At 44.5% G+C, this 22631-nt stretch overlaps 1 protein-coding gene across 2 annotated transcripts in view; it reads right to left on the reverse strand.

Annotated features, from left to right (window-relative positions):
* LOC310772362 (calponin-3-like) overlaps positions 1-22631 on the reverse strand; it is a 75718-nt gene that overhangs the window by 14080 nt on the left and 39007 nt on the right. Inside the window, exons 1-4 of one of the 2 annotated variants that reach the window (XM_083632142.1) lie at positions 16503-16524; positions 8562-8683; positions 6387-6453; positions 2185-2322 (exon numbers count right to left, since the gene is read on the reverse strand). In XM_083632142.1, the coding sequence (XP_083488268.1) occupies positions 2185-2322; positions 6387-6453; positions 8562-8617 (261 nt within the window). In that variant the 5' untranslated portion in view covers positions 8618-8683; positions 16503-16524. Of the gene's footprint in view, positions 1-2184; positions 2323-6386; positions 6454-8561; positions 8684-16502; positions 16525-22631 lie in introns of those variants that run through there. The other variant, XM_083632141.1, reaches the window with a different exon arrangement.

Consider the following 22631-nt stretch of genomic DNA (forward strand, 5'->3'; position numbering starts at 1 on the left):
ACAAGCTTTCATAATTATGTCCTGTATTGATAGCTAAAGTAGTTAGCTAGCTGACCTGCGAAGATTAGTTCTTTAGCGGTTGTGCTGCTCTTGGTTCAAGTTATGCCTATCAGACACAAATGGAGGCAAAGCTAAATTTGAAACCGCTTCTTCCTGAAAACGTGCGGCAAGTAATTTTTTTTGGTTAAGATTAGGGTTAGGGTGTAAAAAAAAGTGCAGCTCAGGGTGTGCTCAGTCCTGTGGCTTAATGGGTAAGGTGCTAGCCTTCCAATCTGAGGACCGGGGTTCGATTCCTCACCCACATTTTTATAAAACATTAGGGTTAGACATTAGGTTTAGGCAAATACAACAATTTGGTTAGGGTTTGGTTATGGTCATGGTTAAATAAGAAAACCCTAACCCTAATCTTAACCACATCTTTTTTACTTGCCACACATTTTCAGGAAGAAGCATTTGCGGTGACCAATCAAATGAGTTCGGGGCGTGGCTTTCTTACAGAAAGGCCTTCTTATAGAAAGACTTCAGGGCTAAAGGCGCTGACAGGGTTCTGCGCAGCCTCGACTTGGAGCCTTGCCGCCGACTAGCGGCGACAGCGAGACTGTGCATACTTGAACGTAACTCTGCGCGTTGGCTGTGGTACACGTCCAAAACTTTAGGTGGCTTGTGGTACACTTATGTCCATTACATATGACATTATCATGTCGTTTACCAAGAACTTGCAATCATGTCGGTGGGGGGACATTTTATTGTCCCTCCATTTCAAAACTCATTCCGGTGAGCCTGCAGAAGGCTTTGCTAGATGAGGGACAAGCACTGTTAAATGAGGAAATGGCATTTCCTCATTCCTCACAACAACTACGTCAGCCGATACTGTATGTGTGCGGCCGACGGGAACGGCCAATCACAGCTCTCGTGCTGGTCACGTCACGTCCGCGTTGACGGCGCGGAGTCACATTTTAAAGGAGCTGCATGCCCCCCTCTGCCGAGCTGCGCCGATAGGACGCCCAGCTGTGGCCACTTTAACTTGTCCCATGTGCAGGGGCCCCTCGGGTCTGGCCAATTCGGTCTGGGGTCGGGCTTTTTATTTATTGCATAGATGGGGCTCGGGCCGGGCTCGGGTCTGGTTCAATAAGAAAAGAAAAGAAAAGAAAGATGTATTTCTCGCTTAATTTGACACAGCAGACAGCACAGCACAGTGCTAAATGCTTTTGTGTTGAAAAATCCTGTCAGGAGGTCTGAATGATTCTCAGACTCCAGCGCTGCCAGTGAAAAATAAACAAAGCTAAGCGCTACTTGCGTGAGTGTTGAACCACTGACTGTATAAGTCAGTGATTGAGATGGATAAGCTAAAAACTAGCAAAGGCAGAGCTTTGAAAAATTACCAATGCAGCAGGGAAAGATGCAAAAGATGACCTGCAAATGGAAAGTTAAAGTTTTGCCTGATTGTGGATTTAGCCAGTTGGTGAAGATTTGTGATATGTGAGGACACAAACGTTATTTTATGCAGCTAAAAGAACAGTGAGTCTGCTGTTTTAATTTCGATATGCTTGAATTAGAAGGAGCACTCCACACATCTCTTTTTCGGGCAGGTGCGTCGGACAAGAACAGAATTGTCCATCAATTTTAAAAAGGGAGTCCCGCACACCGTCCAAACTTGCAAATAAGAATTTATTCTGTGACGTTTCGGTCACCGACCTTTTTCAAACAAATATATATATAGATATGCTTGAATGACATGTTTCAGTTTGTGGGGATTGTTGCTGTTGGCAATTAAACGAGAGAGAGAACATTTCTTATTATTGTGGCAAGTTGGATTTTGATAGGCTATGGTAGTCAAGTGATTGCAGCGCACATAGTCGTAGCGTGCGCGTGTGTGTGTGTGTGTGTGTGTAAGAGGAGGAGAGGGACAGCGAGACAGTGGCGGTGGCCTCCGCAGTCCGCACGTCGAGTCTGCTTCACGCGCAGCACAGAGAGAGAGAGATGTGTTATCATGTCGTGATATTGCTTAATCCCTCCCTCGGGCTGGGGCCAAAATGTCAGGCCCTCACAGCTCTCTAATTGTGGGTATTTTGAGTCAAATGAGAGAATCCAGACACTAGTACAAGATGATGATCACACTATAAAGAGCACCATAGGGAACCATTTTGAACAGAGCTAGCCACTGTGTACTTTGTGTTGACTTACCATGCTGGCCAGTGCTAGCAGTGTGGTCTGGACTTGAGTCATGTTCCCATTTTCAAACAGGTCATTGGCCTCAAAGATGTCATTGGGCTTTAGGCCATAGGCCAAGATAGCTTTGATGAAATTCCCAAGGTTTTCCAGCTGCAGAGAACAACCAAAAAAAGAAAGAGGGTGAGTGAGATTGGGGGGGGGGAAGTCGTGGGGTGGGGCTTCCAATAAGAGCATGAGGAAGCAATAACAGCCCGTTAGAGAGAGCAGTGAAAGCTGCATGAATGAGTCCACTTCTTCTCACAGATGGACTTGCTGCCACAGGTCTTAAATTAGTTGAATACCCCCTTTATGATGTTGACTTCTCTGCTGCTTTCTTTACAAATACTTGGTATTATCAGCAAAGGGTGTGAACGCTTTCTACACTGTGTCACTTGAAGAACAGGTCTTACCCAGGGTTTTTCCTGCATAGAGGAATTCCGCCCGGCACCCCCCGAAAGCCCATGGCCAAAACAGTCCTGGGAGTTACTGACAAACATTATTTGAGTTCAGGACAACCTTGACTGCATACTAACTCACAATCCATCATTTTACGGTATTATTTTAAAGAATTTCAATGGTAAAGTCCCACATTTTTGGGGGGTGCTGTAAAAACACATTGCTCCATAGGTTCAACACACCAACTTAAAATCATGATTAGATTTTTTTTTACTGTATCAGTTTAGAGAATTTCAAAGTTTAATCTCACATTTGTACGTTGAAATTACTTTGACCCATTACACCTGGCATTAAAATTTGTTTTGGGTGACCAGATTGCAATCGGATATTGTTTGACCACATTAACCTGATTACATTTACACCTGGTATTAATAGTGTCTCCAGTGTCCACTTTGAGATCTGATTGTGATTGGACCAGTTAAGCTCCATTATAGCAGCAGAAAAACAGCAGTGACTCTTGTTGTATGTGGATTGACAACACATTTGCCTTTCCACTTGTGTTCAATGTGGTCACAATGTGTCCCTGACCACCTCCAGAGGTGGTTTGGCCGATCAGATCACAATCCGTCCTCAATGTGTCTTGGGAGCATGTGGTCAGCAATGTTGGGGGTAACTCATTACAAAAGTAACATAGCGGCAATGTCATTCTGCTACTGCTGTTATTACGGTGGGAGTAATGCAAAAGTATTGTAATAAGTAATGAGATACTCTACACAGACAGTAATATTGTAAAGTAACTTGTTACTTTCAAATGAAAGTAACTAGTAATATGTAACATATTACATTTTTAAAGTAACTTGCCAAACACAGGTGGTCACGCACTATCCCATTGCAATTTTATCACCCAAAACACATTTTAATGCCAGGTGTAAATAGGGTCTTATGTCTGAAACTTTTGGTGCTGTGAAAACACATTGCTCCATAGTTTCTGCCAATAGAGAGCCGCAGGGATGACGTATTTTTGTAGGCTGAATGCGGAAGTCCCGAACTTCCTGGTTCTTCACTGTTTCTGTCTATGGGATTTTTGAATGGGTTTTTGGCGCGATGCTTCAAATAAGGTCTCTGGGCAACGCTCTCTCTAGGGCGGCTTTAGCTCAGGAGGTAGAGCGGGTCAGCCAATGACGCAAGGGTTGGCGGTTCGATCCCCGCTCCCTCCCAGCTGCTGTCGTTGTGTCCTTGGGCAAGACACTTAACCCTCCTTGCTCCCGATGGTGTGTAGGCACCCTGCGTGGTAGCCTGCCGCCATTGGTGTATGAATGGGTGAATGTAGACTACCTACTGATTGTAAAGCGCTTTGGATAAAAGCGCTATATAAATGCAGGCCATTTACCATTTACCATTTAACGCAGGTTTAATCAAATGCGAACCAAGGTTCAGCGGGATAATCTTCACACATGAGGGTGAGGACCACTTTCATGAGTTTTGTAGCGTAAATGCGAGCCCTAGAGGTAAAAAGCTTGTGCTAAGCTAATCCAGAACTGTCGCATAGGCTTCCACGTCACGTCAGCACTCAACCTGGACTGTTGTTGATGTGTGCACTGATTACCCCGGGCTGAACGGGGCTGAACCAGGTGAGGGAAAGAGAATTTCCGTGTTCGTCCTTTGAGTGATGACGTTATTGACGTATATATCCCCATCGACTCAACAGTGTAGTCCCATTTAGCCGTTTGCTAGCTAGCCGCCCTTTTAACGGCACGTAAAAGCTTCAAAACTCATAAAAGTGGTCCTCGTGTGTGAAGATGATATTACTAAACACTGGTTCGCGTTTGATTAAGCCAGCGTTGCTCAGAGAGATTATTAGAAGCATCGCGCCAAAAACCCATTCAAAACTCCCATAGGCGAAAACTGTGAAGAACCAGGGCTGTTAGCATCGATGATTTCCGGACTCGTTACTGCGGCTCTCTATGACTAATATATTTGTGTTCAGGATAAGCCTTACTATACGCTAACCCAAAAGCCAAATGCACGCATGACAGTAAGCATGATGGGATCAGAGCAGTCATGCTTTCTGTTGTGCGTGGTCCCCGACACAGGGAATGTGAATGTGTCCATATAGTTTTTTTTTCTGAGCTTCAGTGCCCTTTCCTCATTAAATGGAACAGGAAGCGTCCGCAAGGAGCACAAAAGGCGTCCACTCCAGAGCAATTTAGAGAGAGAGTGGCATCAGCGGAGGACCAAAATGCATGACTCATTAGCCAATGAACAGCCAGGAAGGGGTATCGCGCTACTTTTGAATACTGATAATGTACAATTTGATTCTAAAAAAGAAAAAACCTTTCAAACCACAAACTGTCCATTTTGCTGCAACTCGACAGTGCTGCTTAATCCAGAACCTTACTTCCTGGAACTCTTGAGAGTAATCAAGGGCAAATGTGGCCCTGGACCACGTGCGGCGTGTGGCAACCACAGGGGCAGGCTAGATGGGGTACAGCCATTGCTGGAGTGACGTAAAATCGTGGCATTTGTTATTCCATGTAATTTGTGTTACTTCTTGTATAGTGTCATGATGAAAGCAAAGATACAAGAGGGTGAGATAAAGGATACATCCCCCAATACTGTGTGTGTGTGTGTGTGTGTGTGTGTGTGTGTGTGTGTGTGTGTGTGTGTGTGTGTGTGTGTGTGTGTGTGTGTGTGTGTGTGTGTGTGAGTATCCCCCTACAATGATGATCACAGGTACCCAATACATTAGATGCAGAGTGCATGATGTTGCCCCCATTCACTTCTATAGTAAACTCTGGTTGACTAATGAAGTTCATTTACAAAATATAACTTAAAATGAAGACTTAGTTTTTCAACCAACTGAATGATTATGGTGTTTAACACCTTACTTTACTTCATCTACCTTGGCTCGCTGGTGGTCTCTGTTGTCAGTCTGATGCTCCCAGGGAGAAATACAACACATCTATATACTGTATATATATACTGTATATATTTTTTTTTTATATATATATTTTTTCAAATTTGTTGTAGAACAATATACGAACAAGACAAACAGGCTCAGACACAGGAAAAGAAAAACATACATACATCATTGATATTCAACAATACAACGTGGTGCTATATCAGCCGCATAAGGTGCTTATGTGTTTGTAAGAGATATCGTGTGCCTGGGATCCCGCCTAAGGGGTCCATGGGATACCAGCCTGGCGAGCCATCCATCACCCCCAACTTATCATCCAACTTCAGTCACTTATCATTCTTAACCTTGTCAAAGTAGGCCAAAAACGGGTCCCAGATATTTGAGAACCTTTTAAGCGCGTTGGTTCTCAGGGACCTGAGTCTCTCCATCTGTAGAACAGAGATCATGTCCATCAGCCACACCTGAAAAGAAGGCGAAGAGGATGACTTCCATTCCTTCAGAATAAGTCTTTTGGTGACAGTTGTCCCCAGTGTCAGAGATTGTTGCACAGCCGTAGGGAAGTCCAGAGAGGACTCCGAGCCTTCTGTGGTGTTTTATGGCAGTTGGCATCATTTATGTTACATTACCGCCTCCTTCTGGATTTATCCATCCACTGTTTCCCTACATTCTGCCATCTGGTAAGCCTTGCTTGTTCTACAACACTGCTAGAAATGCTAATGTTAAGTTAACAAGGTGGTTAGTGCAGCTGGTAAGCTAGGAGCAGGCGTCATCATCCGCTTCTCTTCACAAAAAGCGCTCCAGGCAGCACCTTTTCCATGGCAGGAAGATGCTGACAGTCGCTATGTAGACACAGCCTTACCTTGTGCCAGTTGAGCTGTGAGAGGTTGATCTTCTTGACTGACCCAGGCTGGAGCTTGTTTATCAGTCTGAGGGAGGCAAAGAGAGAAATCGCACCATAATGTCATCAATTCAGCAATTAATTTGACAGTGTAGTAGAAATATCTAAATAACCGCAACCCAGTACAGTGATGTCAATAGGTAGATGTCCTGCATCGGACACGTTGAAATTCTAAATTCTAAATTCTAAACTCACTATCGACGCATCCAGGGGACATAGCCGGGGGCTCAAAAGTCGCTCATCCCGATCTCGACTCTTCTCGTCCCTGGCACCTCAATGGTGGAACGAGCTTCCACCTTCGGTCAGGACAGCTGAATCACTGCCGATCTTTCGGAAAAGACTAAAGACACACCTTTTCAGGCTCCATCTGGGCCCTTCTTGATCTAACTTCGTTCTCTCTCTTTCTAAAAAAAAAAAAAAAAAAAAAAAACTAACCTTGTACCACTAACCTAAACTTGTACCACTGTTCCTTCAGAAGTTGTAGTTGTCATAGACTGTGCTCCATAGTTGATTGCTCTATTGCTGACAAAAAATGTGTTATTGTAAGTCGCTTTGGATAAAAGCGTCTGCCAAATGACGTAATGTAATGTAATGTAACATAGCCTATAGAGCCTCGACCCTCAAACTCCGGACTTCGGTCCGGATCCGGACCCAGACGCCATCCTATGCGGACCCAGCCATATAACCTACAAATCATTGAGAATTATAGAATTTTCACAGAGCATTTCTATTTTAAAATGCACCGCTTTATAGCCATTACGGTACTTGTTTATCAGCACAGGAAACTCGCTGACCAATGCATGCGTTGTAAATCATCACACGTGATTCTACTCAGCCAATCAAATGTGCTGCCTATCTGAACTGCGAGTGACGTGACACAGACGATGCAATGAGAGCATTCACACAGAGGGAGAGATGAGGCTGCGGTCGGGGAAATAAATGCGAGCGACAGAGGAGTCATTTCACATGGCGAGTGAAAACATTTTTTAATCAAGACTGACCAGACTCTTATGTTGATTCTTTCCACGGAGGGCAGCTCAAAACCAGTTTTTTTTCATTGTTAAGCGTGATGAGACTTTGAAGCACCACTCCGAGACGAAGCGCCCACACGTAGGCACACGCACAAATCCGAACACACGGGGCACACATTCACTGCCTAACAACAACGTGCTAACGATCATTGACTGTCAATGATAGATAGCATTAGTTAACTAAGAGCTCGTTTCTCTCACTGAACAAGAGAAAGTTGGGAGTGGGGGGAGGGTGAAATAAAGAGAAAAGATGTTCAATTGTTAAAATGTGTTAAATGTGTGTGAAACGGAGTTAAAAAAGGAAGGGGGAAACTTATTTTTCTAAAATTAAAGCACTTTATTTTAAGATGCACATTTATCCAAAAGCTCTCTGTTATGTTATGTTATTTTTAAATGCAGCTCCTATTTTGCTTGAAAAGTGAAAATAACGTATATTATATTATAATATAAAATTAAAATCATTATTATATTATAATCCAGTTAAATGTGAAAACAGACAATAAACATTGTTGAAGTTTATTTGATTTAACAGCCCATTGTTGACTACACATACGTTGATACTATTAGACTACTTCAGTATATATAGCACTGAATCACAACACAAGTTATAGATATACACGTTCTATGGAACATCGCATACAGTGACAGTGTTCCAGACCTTTGCTTGAGGACATTTTCTCTAGCTGGACCTCTTTGAATTTTAATTGAGTACCCCTGCTATAGAGTGTCAAAGTCATGCCCTCTTCTGGGTTAGGCATACGCACCAAGGGCTTTCATCTGCCTTTTTGTTTCAATAAACATTTTGTAAAATGCTTATAAAAATTGGGTTGCAAACAGCTTGCAGAGAAGCTGAAAAAAAGGCGGAAATTAAGCAGCTTTAAATAGGACGCCCTGTATGGGATTAGCCAATTGAACGCCTAGAAGGGAATCAGCTGATGTGGGCTGGGTTTGTGAGCTGAGCTTGACTTCCTGGTCTGTCAGAACTAACGCCATGCTCAATTTGTTTGAAGCAGAAATGTTGATGTTTTCACAGCAATATAAAAGATATTAGAGAGTGAATTATGCCCCGTTAACTTCCTAGACACAGACACACACAGAGACTTACTCGCAAACGATGACTCCGTCTTTTAAGCCTTTCTGGAAGTTCTCCCCGATAGACATTCCTGTCACCTCCTCGATCCAGTAACGGAGCTCCTCTTCCTTCTGCTGGTCATATTTCTGAGCGATCTGAAAGACAAAGCAGCATGAAGTAAGTCTCTCTCACCTCCTATGACTGATGCTCATTCATCCAGTGTTACCATCTCTCTAAACTTTGACACTGCAGTGACTAATAGGATACTGTATGTGATAAAAAAAACCTGAAACCACCATCTCGCAGTTGTATGCCTCTGCCAACAAGTCAAGTTGCAGTCTGTCCAGATTCATACAAGCACACGTACCTTGAAGCCCACGGAGCTGTGGTGTGGCCATTCAGCCTTATGGCACTTGTTGGCAATGTTTGGGGGGACAGTGAATCATTTTCAACATGGAAAATTGTCCTACCCCTACCCCAAAACATAACTGGACAGTCATGTAATTCAGGTTACAGCTCAAAACACATGTTTTAGTATCACTAACCAAATCGATATTGAAATTAATCGAATCGGAATCGAATGAAATCGAATCGGGATTAATCGATTCGGAACCTTGTGAATCGGAATCAAAACGATTCTTGAAATTTGAACCAATACCCAGCCCTACTTTAGACGTTAGCTTAGCGTCACCTAATATCACAGTCAAACCCTCTCCTCACAAAAAATGCTCCAGGTAGCGCTTTTTCCATGCAAAAATTCAAACGTTATGTGTGAACAGCCCCATACACAGCAGATTACCCCTGCTCCGTCATTACCATAGTAATCACACAGACCGCCCCCACCCCTCGCGTCAGTATTTAAATTGCTTAAAATGCCCATCGCTAGTCTACGGCCCTCCCCAGATCGGCAGAGGGTGGAGCGGCAACCGGGCAGCAGGGGGAAGTACAATTGGGGAGAAAAATGGGGGGGAAATCTGGGGGGGAAAATCCCCCATCCAGCCCTTGAATCCCTTCCTATCCCTAGCTACTGTATGGCCCCTTCTACCTAGCCCCGTCCCTCTTCCTTGATGGAACGAGCGGACGTGAGGTCACACAGTGATCTTGAACTTTGACCTTTGTCCACCAAAATCCTTGAGTCCATGTGGACGTTCGAGCCAAATTTGTAGAAATTTTCTCAAGGCGTTCCTGACTGAGATATCGCGTTAACGAGCATGGGACGGAGGGACAACCCGAAAACATAATGGCTCCATCCATGGCTATCACCGGCGGCGGCATAAAAAAGATAAAATGGGTATCATTCATTAGATTTGGTTAATGCTAATGAAACATTTTGGCCAACAGGCTACTAGCCTACTGTACTGTATGCTACTGAAAGACAGCTAACCTGCCTAGCCTACTGTACTGTATGATACTGAAAGACAGCTAACCTGCCTAGCCTACTATACTGTATGATACTGAAAGACAGCTAACCTGTCTAGCCTACTGTACTGTATGATACTGAAAGACAGCTAACCTGTCTAGCCTACTGTACTGTATGATACTGAAAGACAGCTAACCTGTCTAGCCTACTGTACTGTATAGTGCCTTTTAAACATGTTATCTGGATCATGTCAGGCTAGACAGAGCAGGATATTTTCAGGTTTTGCCTTTCTAAACATGAGGGGTAAACAACTGGATATGAGCCGTTTTTTCTGCCAGTGGGCGGGGGGGGGGGGGGGTCGTCTGTGATAGGAAACAGCTTTAGCGAATTTGTAACCAAACCAGGGATTCCACTAGCATTTTTTCTGGCTGGCCAATTGAGCCGCAACATTCCAGAATTCCGGCCTTATAGAATAATTACTGGCCCAGTCAAAATGTAGCCTATTGAAAAAAGATAGATGTAGCCTGATCATTTCATAAATACATAACACATTATTGTATAATTCTTAGCAAACGAAATCTAAATTTTAAATCATTTTTTGATTTCCAAATAATTTTCTAACTATTCACTGCGGTGCGGTCTGCGCAAAGGGAGGAGCTGCACGCACACCGCTCCTTATTTCATTAATTAATTCGGTTCGGGTTTGCAGACCCATTAAGATTAAACAATAAAACACAAAAAACAAAAGCTATTATCCAACAAATGTATTTTATTATAGTGAATGAACTCGTCACACACTTTGTGAACTGAGTTTGTCATATATTCCCGTTTAATTAAGCCTAAAGAACACTGGCGGGCCCACATTAAATGTCTCTTTGCATCGAAGAACGTGAAATTAAATAACTTGAAAGATAATCTAAATTAAGAAGTTGCCTACCTGCAACAAGCCAGAGATGAGACGTGCAGTCAGTCAAACTTTATAGCCTATATATTTTCTGAAGCGGTCTATATTGACACGATGACGAGGGACTGCAGCTGGTTGACACGCGGGCATCCAACTCGCTTTCAGAACGGACTTATAGCCTACTTCACAACATGAGAATATTTGCTTTACTTTCAACTGAAGGGCAAAAGGTAAGAATATTGTGTTACCTGTAGCCTACATCTGAGAACGAAATCCCTTGTTGCGTGTTGTGAGCTTTGAGACGATGCGCTCCATAAAGTGTTCAGACAAATAAATGAAAGCTGCCCATTAAATACTCCATGGCAAATCAATTGAGGTTCTAGTAGGTTATTTATGCTGAAATTATGTTGATATTAGTAGCTAAATTAACGGACATAATAATAAGCTTTACAACCTGCAGAGGACTTCTCTGTCGCTGCGACGCTTGCGGCAGTTTCTTCATGATCAGCGCTCCGCATGTGCAAAGCAAACTTGCGATTTTTATCAGCAGCACTTGAGGAAACCGTGAGTTTGCTCGTTGATATAAGCGATTGCCCGAACGATTCATTAATTAATAAACTAGTGAACGTGAAATGAGTCACGAAGAGCCACACCCGCCCACTCAGATGCGGATAATAACCTGCCACTGTTAAACATGAGCTGCGATTGCGTGGAAGCGGATCTTATACCGGTGGTCGAGGTAGATAAGATACGGAGTCGCGGGAGTGCGCGTAGGCCGGCTAATTGTTGTTTAACATGCAGGCCAACCGGCTAGGAGCAGGTTATAATACGGATTCCACTGCATGTTAAGAAGTGGCTTATGATACTGAAAGACAGCTAACCTGCCTAGCCTACTGTACTGTATGATACTGAAAGACAGCTAACCTGCCTAGCCTACTGTACTGTATGATACTGAAAGACAGCTAACCTGCCAGAGTTCCACATGGGGGTGCCACTCCTTTCTTCTTTTTTTTCCAACTGTTTTTATTGGTACAAAAATATATGATACAGTACAGCAGTGTCGATATAGAACAGTGTGTACCGGTATTTTCTTTTTTCTTTTTGCCCTTTCAAGACTTGTTGTAGACTTTAGAGTAATTGCACAGAATTCAGCTCCCTGCACTCCGTTGTGTCCCCTACCGCTGGCACAATTTCCCAGTGGAAAGCGCATGTTGGCAAGGGACCACACTGTATGCTCGATGTGTTTTTTTTCCCTGTCTGTTGTATGTATTGTGTCAAAACCTTGATACATGCGATATGTGGCTGTTGTACGGCACTATTTGCCCAAGACAAATTTCCCCTCGGGGACAATAAAGTTAATCTCATCTCATCATCTCACCTATGCGCACTCCCCGAGTTTGACGTCGATCAGATGAATGGCTATCGACATAAAGGTATTTTTGTGTTGCCAGTAAGTGGCGCTATGACGAATTGCACAGAATTCAGCTCCCTGCACTCATTTGAGTCCCCCTAAGCGCACTCCCGGAGTTTGAAGTCAATCGGACGAACGGTTCTCAAGATAAACCACTTTTTGTGTGGCCACTGGCCAGTAAAATAATAATAATAATACATAAGTTTTATATAGCGCTTTTCTGGGGAACTCAAAGACGCTTTACAATACATAGAAAAATAATACAGTAAACAGAACTAAATAACAAGAACGAAAACAAATACAAATCAATAGATTGCAGAGATGGAATGGTGGTTAGAGGTAGAAGTCAGATATTGTAGGCTGTTTTGAAGAGGTGGGATTTGAGTTGGGTTTTGAAGGAGGTGAGTGAGTCGGAGTTTCTGATATTGAGGGGCAGAGAGTTCCAGAGGGTTGGGGGCAGCGATGGCAAAGGCTCTGTCCCCCGTGGTGCGGTGCTTGGTTTTGGTGATGGGGGTGAGGAGGTTGGCATCAGCAGAGCGGAGACGGCGGGTGGGGGAGTGGCGCTGGAGGAGATCTGTTAGCTAAGAGGGGGCCAGATTATTGAGGGCTTTGTAGGTGATGAGCAGGATTTTGAAGTGGATGCGGTGTTGAATGGGGAGCCAGTGGAGATGTTGGAGGATGGGTGTGATGTGTTCTCTGGAGCGGGAGTGGGTGAGTAATCGGGCAGCTGAGTTTTGGACATATTGCAGTTTACGGAGGACAGTGGAAGGGAGGCCATAGAGGATGCTGTTGCAGTAATCTAGTCTGGAGGTGATGAAGGCGTGGATGAGTATTTCGGCGGCTGAGGGGGAGAGAGTGGGGCGGAGTCGTGCAATGTTTCGGAGGTGAAAGAAGGATGTTTTGGTGATGTTGTTGATGTGTGACTTGAAGGAGAGGGTGGGATCCAAGATGACACTGAGATTTCTGACCAGAGGGGAGGGGGTGACTGTATGTCCATCAATGCAGAGTGAGAGGTTCTGGGAGGAGGGATTTTGGGCCAAAGATCATGATTTCTGATTTATTGCAGTTGTGTTTGAGGAAGTTGTTGGTCATCCAGGTTTTTATTTCAGTGAGACAGTCAGTGAGGGTGGTGAGAGTGGCAGGGGTGATGGTTTTGGTGGAGATATAGAGCTGGGTGTCGTCAGCGTCAGTAGGTGGCGCTGTGCTTAATTGCACGAGATATGCGAAGGATAGAGAGACAGAGAGAGAGAGAGAGAGAGAGACAGACGCTACCACAATTTTAGTATATATATATACTAGTGCAGTGGCCGTTCCCCATTGCACCACCCCGTGGGCGCTCCCCCCGCCCCCCCCCCTAAACTCGCCTAAACTGGGAAGCACTGCTCAAAGTGCGACACCTAGTGGCAAAATTCGGTATACCGGTTAGATTCGGTATGAAGAGCAATATCGAACCGGGTTTTAAATGTTCACACCGACACATGCCTAGCCTGCATCTTACGACAGTCCACTCTGCTGTCCTGAGGAAACTTCTGGCCTACATCTCACCACAGTCCACTCTGCTGTCCTGAGGAAACATCTGGCCTACATCTCACCACAGTTCACTCTGCTGTCCTGAGGAAACATCTGGCCTACATCTCACCACAGTCCACTCTGCTGTCCTGAGGAAACATCTGGCCTGTATCTCACCACAGTCCACTCTGCTGTCCTGAGGAAACATCTGGCCTACATCTCACCACAGTCCACTCTGCTGTCCCGAGGAAACATCTGGCCTACATCTCACCACAGTCCACTCTGCTGTCCTGAGGAAACATCTGGCCTACATCTCACCACAGTCCACTCTGCTGTCCCGAGGAAACATCTGGCCTACATCTCACCACAGTTCACTCTGCTGTCCCGAGGAAACATCTGGCCTACATCTCACCACAGTCCACTCTGCTGTCCTGAGGAAACATCTGGCCTACATCTCACCACAGTTCACTCTGCTGTCCCGAGGAAACATCTGGCCTACATCTCACCACAGTCCACTCTGCTGTCCTGAGGAAACAGCTGGCCTGTATCTCACCACAGTCCACTCTGCTGTCCTGAGGAAACATCTGGCCTGTATCTCACCACAGTCCACTCTGCTGTCCTGAGGAAACATCTGGCCTACATCTCACCACAGTCCACTTTGCTGTCCTGAGGAAACATCTGGCCTGTATCTCACCACAGTCCACTCTGCTGTCCTGAGGAAACATCTGGCCTACATCTCACCACAGTTCACTCTGCTGTCCTGATGAAACTTCTGGCCTACATCTCACCACAGTCCACTCTGCTGTCCTGAGGAAACTTCTGGCCTACATCTCACCACAGTCCACTCTGCTGTCCTGATGAGACTTCTGGCCTGTATCTCACCACAGTCCACTCTGCTGTCTTGGGAACATCTGGCCTGTATCTCACCACAGTTCACTCTGCTGTCCTGAGGAAACATCTGGCCTACATCTCACCACAGTTCACTCTGCTGTCCTGAGGAAACTTCTGGCCTACATCTCACCACAGTTCAATCTGCTGTCCTGAGGAAACTTCTGGCCTACATCTCACCACAGTTCACTCTGCTGTCCTGAGGAAACATCTGGCCTACATCTCACCACAGTCCACTCTGCTGTCTTGGGAACATCTGGCCTGTATCTCACCACAGTTCACTCTGCTGTCCTGATGAAATATCTGGCCTACATCTCACCACAGTCCACTCTGCTGTCCTGAGGAAACATCTGGCCTACATCTCACCACAGTCCACTCTGCTGTCCTGAGGAAACATCTGGCCTGTATCTCACCAGTCCACTCTGCTGTCCTGAGGAAACATCTGGCCTGTATCTCACCACAGTCCACTCTGCTGTCCTGAGGAAACAGCTGGCCTACATCTCACCACAGTCCACTCTGCTGTCTTGGGAACATCTGGCCTACATCTCACCACAGTCCACTCTGCTGTCCTGAGGAAACATCTGGCCTACATCTCACCACAGTCCACTCTGCTGTCTTGGGAACATCTGGCCTGTATCTCACCACAGTCCACTCTGCTCTCCGGAGGAAACTTCTGGCCTACATCTCACCACAGTTCACTCTGCTGTCCTGAGGAAACATCTGGCCTGTATCTCACCACAGTCCACTCTGCTGTCCTGAGGAAACATCTGGCCTACATCTCACCACAGTCCACTCTGCTGTCTTGGGAACATCTGGCCTGTATCTCACCACAGTCCACTCTGCTGTCCTGGGGGCAGGCCTACCCTACACTGAGACTATCTGACCCATTGCAAATACAACTATCCTATAGAGTTTCCACAGTGAAAATGCCATGTGCTATTTATCCAAGTCTTGTTCAGTCTTGAAAATCTGTTGATGGTGTTAGCGCTTGATAGTGTATTTCTTGGTGGTGTGGCTCACCATGAAAAGGCTATAGGCTAATCATACAGTAGAGTAGATATCAGTTGCTTATATGACTATGCTGTGGGATAAAGAATGCTAACCTTGTGAGACAGCTGGATTCATGCGAGATCATGACATCACACGACAAATCCATTTAGCACCACCAGCCAGCGTCCTATGAGGCAGCTACGGGCGGGCATTTGTGTGACGCCAGGGAGAGCGAGCCTGTGATAGACAGATGGTTCATCCAATCACCTGCCAGTGCCTGCCCTTTGAAATGATTTCCCAAGCGACTTGTTCCCAGATGGTTATGTGAAAACAACCCATCTGGGAACGTCAGGTTAAAAGAAGGGATGAATGCAATCAGAAAGTGTGTCCACTGAGTACTATGATGCATTTCTCCTTTGATTTCCTTAGTTTGAACTACATGAACTAAAATTACGAGGCTATCAAGATATTTTTTCTAAAATTCACAAGCCTAGATGTTTGACTTCTGTCCTTCAGAGCAGAGAAAGGGTCCTTTCATTTAAACTGGAGTCCATTGCTCGTCCTCCTACATGAAAGCCCATCCACTGCATCGGAACAGCAGTGGCAACTTTAAAGAGTCAGTTAAACAGTTCTTTCAGTGGAATTCAAGGTCAAAAACTAGACCCGTTCTCACAAAGGCTGACATCTTCAAATACACAGACCCCCCCCCCCCCCCCGCTTGTTATAAGGCAAAGAGGATGTTGTGTTCGAGGATGGCTCATTGGGACATTGGGGGTTAAAGGTTAGAGCCGAATGTCTCTGTCCAGCAGTGTCATTTAGGGATGACACTGAATGAGAGAGAGAGAGAGAGAGAGAGAGAGAGAGGAGCAGAGAGCTGGGATGATTAGAGAGAAGGGATTTTTCTCTGCTCACTTCCCCCAGCAGTTATTTTCTGGAGGCCTGCCAAGAACTCTGTCAGAAAGAGAGAGAAAAACAGGCATTGGAAAAAAAGCATCTAGTTCACATCTTGATGGGGTGGTTAAAATGAGCTTCTGAGGGAAAAATCTGGAAGTTACGATGAAATCCAGACAAACCCCCTCCCCGTTTCATTCCTGCACCCAAAGCATTTCCTGATGACAGTGCAAAACACCAAGCATTTGGAACACTGTTCAATAAAGCCAGTGCTGTACTGTTAAAAACCAATGCACTAAGACTATATGATACACGACATCGGCATGTCATCATATTTATTTATTGGCCCAAAACAAGCATTTCTGCCGATATGACAGGATGAATCTTAGTTTTAAGTCTGTTTAAGTAGGATGAATCTTAGTTTTGTTTGATGGAAAATGTAGTAGTTTTCTTACTTTGCCCAGTGAATGTGTGCATTTTGAAAAGTATTGTATTTATGTCTGCATACTGCCAGTGGGCCGTCACCATGAGAGTATGCATAATAATGTGTTAATTCCACTACAGGAGAGACTTGATGTTCTCTGAAATTAGGTGCAGATTTTTTTTGTCCATATACACTATAAAGAGTTGGAAAATATCGGCATATCGGATATCAGCATAATATCCAATATCGTAAATCCCTACAATCTACATGGGAGATTGTCAGTGTTGGGCAAGTTACTTTCAAAATCTAATATACTACATATTACGAGTTGCTTTCATTTGAAAGTAATAAGTTACTTTACAATATTACTTTCTGTGTAGAGTAACTCGTTACTTATTACACTACTTTTGCATTACTTTTACCAAAACAACAGCAGCAGCAGAATGACATTGCCGCCCCGGAACCATCCCGAAAAATTATTTCAACCGCCTTGAAGTCAGTGTAAACAAAATCCAAAATGTTATTATTTTCCTTTGCTATTGTCATCCATAGTGGTTATTTGCATAAAAACACAGAGTTTGATTAGGAAATGATTGTATATTTTTTAAATATGTGCTTTGATTTAATAAAATGTAACTCAATTTGTAACTTGAGTTGCGTGACAAAGTAACTGGTATAATATTACTGAAATCCTATCCACCTTATTTTTGGCGGCCATGATGCACCATGGGTGCTGCTTCCTTCTGCTGTCCTCTTCCCCCGTTACGTCTAGCTTGACACAACACAGCCCGTCTAATGTACCCGTCTGTAAACGGTGCAGCTGAGTTGATAAATGCCGACTTGTTCAACGAGCAACAGGTTAGTGGATGTGATAGATAACATCATTAGGCTACATTCCCAAAACGAGTGTTATTTTGTGACGAGCAAACTTTTAACGTCAGAGTTCGACAAGGAAATGCGATGTGAGGAGGCACGCGCTGCAGTCATGGGCTGCAGTGCAGAGTACTATCCAGGCAGCGTCAAGCCAGCGTAAACACCGCTGCTCACGTTCTAGACCGGATATTGCTCCCAGAATTATTTTACAGCAGGAGCCTCACAAAAATAAGGTGGATAAGTAATAAGTTATATTACTGAGTTACTGCTAAAAGTAATATATTACATGTAACATGTTACTTTTGTAATGAGTTACCCCCAACACTGGAGATTGTATAAGGTCTAAAACTTTGCTAAACCAAGTCTGTTTCAAGTTGTCCAACTAGTTTTCCCCTTCAGTATTATCACCTTCAGTTAGCTGAAACCTGCAATGTGATAACAAAAACATGGCACCACGTTGCCAAACACCTTGGTGCTGATTAAGCGTTTGTTGAATCATACACATGACTGGGTAGTGAACCAAGGCTGAACAAACAGGCCAGACTCTGCTATTCATTAATATATAACTAACTATCTCTTCAGTTGGGAAAGGCTCACCAGACCACGTCATGTGGTGAGAGCGGCCGTGCCATCAATTTGAAGTCAACTGGGGAAAAAGGCAACAAATCAGTTTCAACGAAACAGAGAATGCAGCACACACCAGCGTCAGGAGAAGCCTACGCCAAAGACTAACTGAAGACATGAAGAGAAAATGAACTCTGTGACAGAGTCTGTTATGAAAGATTGGACTCCGGTTTGCTTTGCTCTCAAAGTAGTCATAGGATGGTCCGTTTTCGCTTCATTTTACTTTCGATTAGCCGACACCCATTGCAGGTAACTAACCGGTAATTTATTTATTTTATTACCTCGCGGTCCAGTCAGGCAGCCCATCCCCCACTGCTGTGCTGTGTAACATTAGCTTGGACGCTCACAACATTCTGGCTGTCTGGATGCCTCACAATACGCACTCATTCGTGGCTGCATCTGACTCGATGAAAAAAGAGAAGGTCCGCACACTGAAGCTCCAATTTACCTTTTATTTAGCCATCCAGCAAGTGACGTTTCGAGCTATCGCTCTTCCTCAGACATGAAAAAAGTAACAAAGACGCCATGTTTAAATACATGGGGCGGCTGTAGCTCAGGAGGTAGAGCGGGTCGTCCACTAATCGCTTTGGATAAAAGAGGTCGGTGGTTCGATTCCCGGCTCCTCCAGTCTGCATGTCGAAGTGTCCTTGGGCAAGACACTGAACCCGAAATTGCTCCCGTTGGTGTGCCAGCACCCTGCGTGGCAGCCTGCCACCATCGGTGTATGAATGGGTGAAAGTACCTACTGACTGTAAAGCGCTTTGGATAAAAGCGCTATATACCGTAAATTCCGGACTATAAGCCGCACCTTTTTTCCCGTTTTTTGGGCTTTTTTGGCCCCTGCGGCTTATATAACGGTGCGGCTTATCTATGGATTTTTTCCAAAAAAAAAAAAAAAAAAAAAAAAAATCTCTCTTTTTTAGCACTCTTTCTAACTATAAATCCTATATAACTATAATAAGTTTTAATTTCCTCTCTTGCCCTCTTTTCACCACACTGTATGACACTGTGTGCACTGTAAAAAACAACACAGGTGGTGTTGTGTTATGTTGTTTTGTTGAAATGTTAATAAATGGGAGCTTCCTCTACAATCCCCTCTGTGCATGAACCCTTACATATGGTAATTAAACATTAAAACACAAAAAAAAAAAAAAAAAAAAAAAAAAAAAAAAAAAACATTAAAACACCCGCGGCTTATAGTCCGGTGCGGCTTATATAAGAAAAAAATAGTCAACTTTGAAGGTGCGGCTTATACACCGGTGCGCCTTATAGTCCGGAATTTACGGTAAATGCAGGCCATTTACCATTTACATGGCGAGCTTATGCTCATTACCTTTAAGGGTCTGATTTATATTTTTACCCTGTATTTATACTGGATGGTTATGTAAACATATTTGTCTACTATGTGTCTGTTGTTGTGCATCTGTGGCTTGTGTGTAACTTTGATGTATCCTGTCTGGAGTTATGTGACTATCACATGACCGGGTCACTGGTGTATTTAAACATGGCATCTTTGTTACTTTTTTCATGTCTGAGGAAGAGCGATAGCTCGAAACGTTACTTGCTGGATGGCTAAATAAAAGGTAAATTGGAGCTTCAGTGTGCGGACCTTCCCTTTTTTCATATTGTAGGCCTACTGTTTTTTGGTTCCTGCACCTGCTTTACATTTGTTTGGATGTGCGCGACTGCCTCAAATACTTTGCATCTGACTCGAGACAACTTTTCAGACCCTCCTGGAGACGATCCTCAGAGACTAACGCAAATCTGGAGACTTTTTCAGACATGGGATTAACATTACCAGCAAGCAGCAGTAAGCCAGGCAATGACGATAGCAGCTGAGTAGCTGTTTTTACCACAGCTAAAGGTCTGCCAGCCCAGCATCAATGATAACTATATTTAGCATCAATGCGGACTGTGGTATTAGCATCAATGTTAGCAGACTTTTAGCTGTGGTAAAAGCCTTTTCCAGAGATGGCAGTGACAACAGAGGCTTAGCTAAGGGTCTTACCTACATGTTTATGACGGGGGCATTGTGTTCATAACATGTAGTATAACTAACGTTACTTGCTGCTCTAACCAGAGAGATAGGCCCATGATGAATAGCCACACTCAGGCAGTCCCAAATAGGGAGCGCTTGACACCGGCGCAGCTGAAATTGGCATGAGTGGGCAAAGTTTTTTCTTTTCTTTCCTCCTCTGTAGAAATTAACGGTGTTGCCGGTGGGCAAGTTATGTAATCAGTGTATGCCCCACCACCGTGTGGTAACTGTCCGCCTTTCCGAAGCCCTGCCACTCCGAACGTTAACTTCCATTATTCGGACTGGCGGTCGTTCACCTTAGAAGCCGCAATGCCGACCTTAGGTTTAGGCGTGGGGGTGGGAGAGGTTAGGTTTTGGGTTAGGGTCTGGGGGAGGTTAGGTTTAGGCATGGGGGGAGGTTAAGTTTGGCGTGAAAAACGGGGAATATAGAACCCGGGGAACATAGACATGATCCCTTTCTGAGTGCCGATATTTCGGAGTGGCAGAACGTCGGAGTGGCAGCACGTCGGAGTGGCAGCATGTAACCCCACCGTGTAACACCGACTACCGCGGCAAGCCTACTTACCTAATCACCCCTCGTTACTTGATTGGCATTTCAGTCCTCAACTCTCCACCGTAATAGCTGATGTGTGGTGAACGTTCTGGAACAAACTGGCTGCCGTGCATCACCCAGGTGGGTGCTACACATTAGTGGTGGATGAGTTGAGTTCCCTCCCTCTCCCTCCCCTGATATGTGAAGCGCTTTGAGTGTCTTGAAAGGCTCTATATAAATCCAATCAATTATTATTATTACGTTAACATTGCTTCCCACGAATGAAGAAAAAGATCGCCAGATTGGCAACACTGTTGTATGCAAATTTACCAATTGACCGACATGTATAACTGGTCACAAACGTTCTCAGTGGTAACAGGTGACATCCCTAGTACTCACATACAGAAAAAAGTAAGAAAGGTATGCAAGTTAAAACAGGCAAGGCAAAAAGGGTACATTTAGACATTAGCAAAAAATTACAGTAACTCTAATTTACAGTAACTACTATACAATAATAAGTGGGGTGTAAAGTGCCTTTTTTTTCTCTTTTTTCTCCCCAATTTTTTCTCCCCCTTTAGTGCTAATTTTAATTTATTTATCCTGGTTGCTGCTCCACCCTCTGCCGATCTGGGGAGAGCCGAAAACTGGCTCCATGCTTCCTCCGAGACATGGGCAGTTAGCCAGCCACTTCTTTTCACCTGAAAGGGGAAGCTTCACCGGTAGGACATAGCACGTGGGAGGATCACGCTATTCCAACGAGTTCCCCTCCCTCCGAACAGGCGCCCTTAACGACCAGAGGAGGCACCACATCAGCAACCAGGATATTGCATGTTTTGGTGAAGGGGTTCCTATATGAAGGAACCCCCCGGGAGGCACGGGGAGAACATGCAAACTCCACACAGAAAGGCCCTTTTGACGACCCCACCCGGGCGATGGGCACTCGAGGACATGCGGACGGGCACGTGCCTATTTTAAATGGGTATATACGAGGGATCAGCCGAGCAGCATTTTTGTAAACAAACTGCGTCACTGGGTGGCAACGGCAATGGAACCCTATGGAGGCCGAGTGGCGCGAGGCTTGAGTCTCAGACTCTAGCCGGCCAACTCTGTTTACATTTAAAAAACTGCGACAGTTCACACAATTTTAACACGACATGCACTGACATGCATCAAGCTCTTGAGCTACTTCTGCTCTCACTCAAAATGTCAAAATATAAGGGATGTGATGTATAGTTTTTGAGATATTAACGTTTGTTTGGCACAACTCATACTAATAACTGCCGCGGGGTTCTGGATTTCTGGGTGGCAAGTGACGTCAGGCTGATTCGTCCTATATGAAGGAATGTACATGTACAGTAAATGTGTAAATACGCCACACAGCATTGTAAACAAAGGCTTAAATACAGATGTTTCAGATATTGCACGGTTATATGCCGTTCAATGTGAATGAGGTTTTGAGTCAGGTATTGTACAGTTATTTCCCAGAAAACTTACATCAAATTGTGAGTGTGTGCACAGTAATTTAATACAGTAAGCGTAAGTGTTCAAGTGGCTGGTTTAAGTCTTCATCAGAGTAATGGCCTGTGGGTAGAAACTGTTCTTGTGTCTGGTGGTTTTGGCGTACAGTGCTCTGTAGCACCTGCCGGAGGGGAGGAGTTC

Source organism: Poromitra crassiceps (assembly GCF_964638095.1).
Source record: "Poromitra crassiceps genome assembly, chromosome: 2".
In the NCBI taxonomy this organism is placed as follows: domain Eukaryota; kingdom Metazoa; phylum Chordata; class Actinopteri; order Beryciformes; family Melamphaidae; genus Poromitra; species Poromitra crassiceps.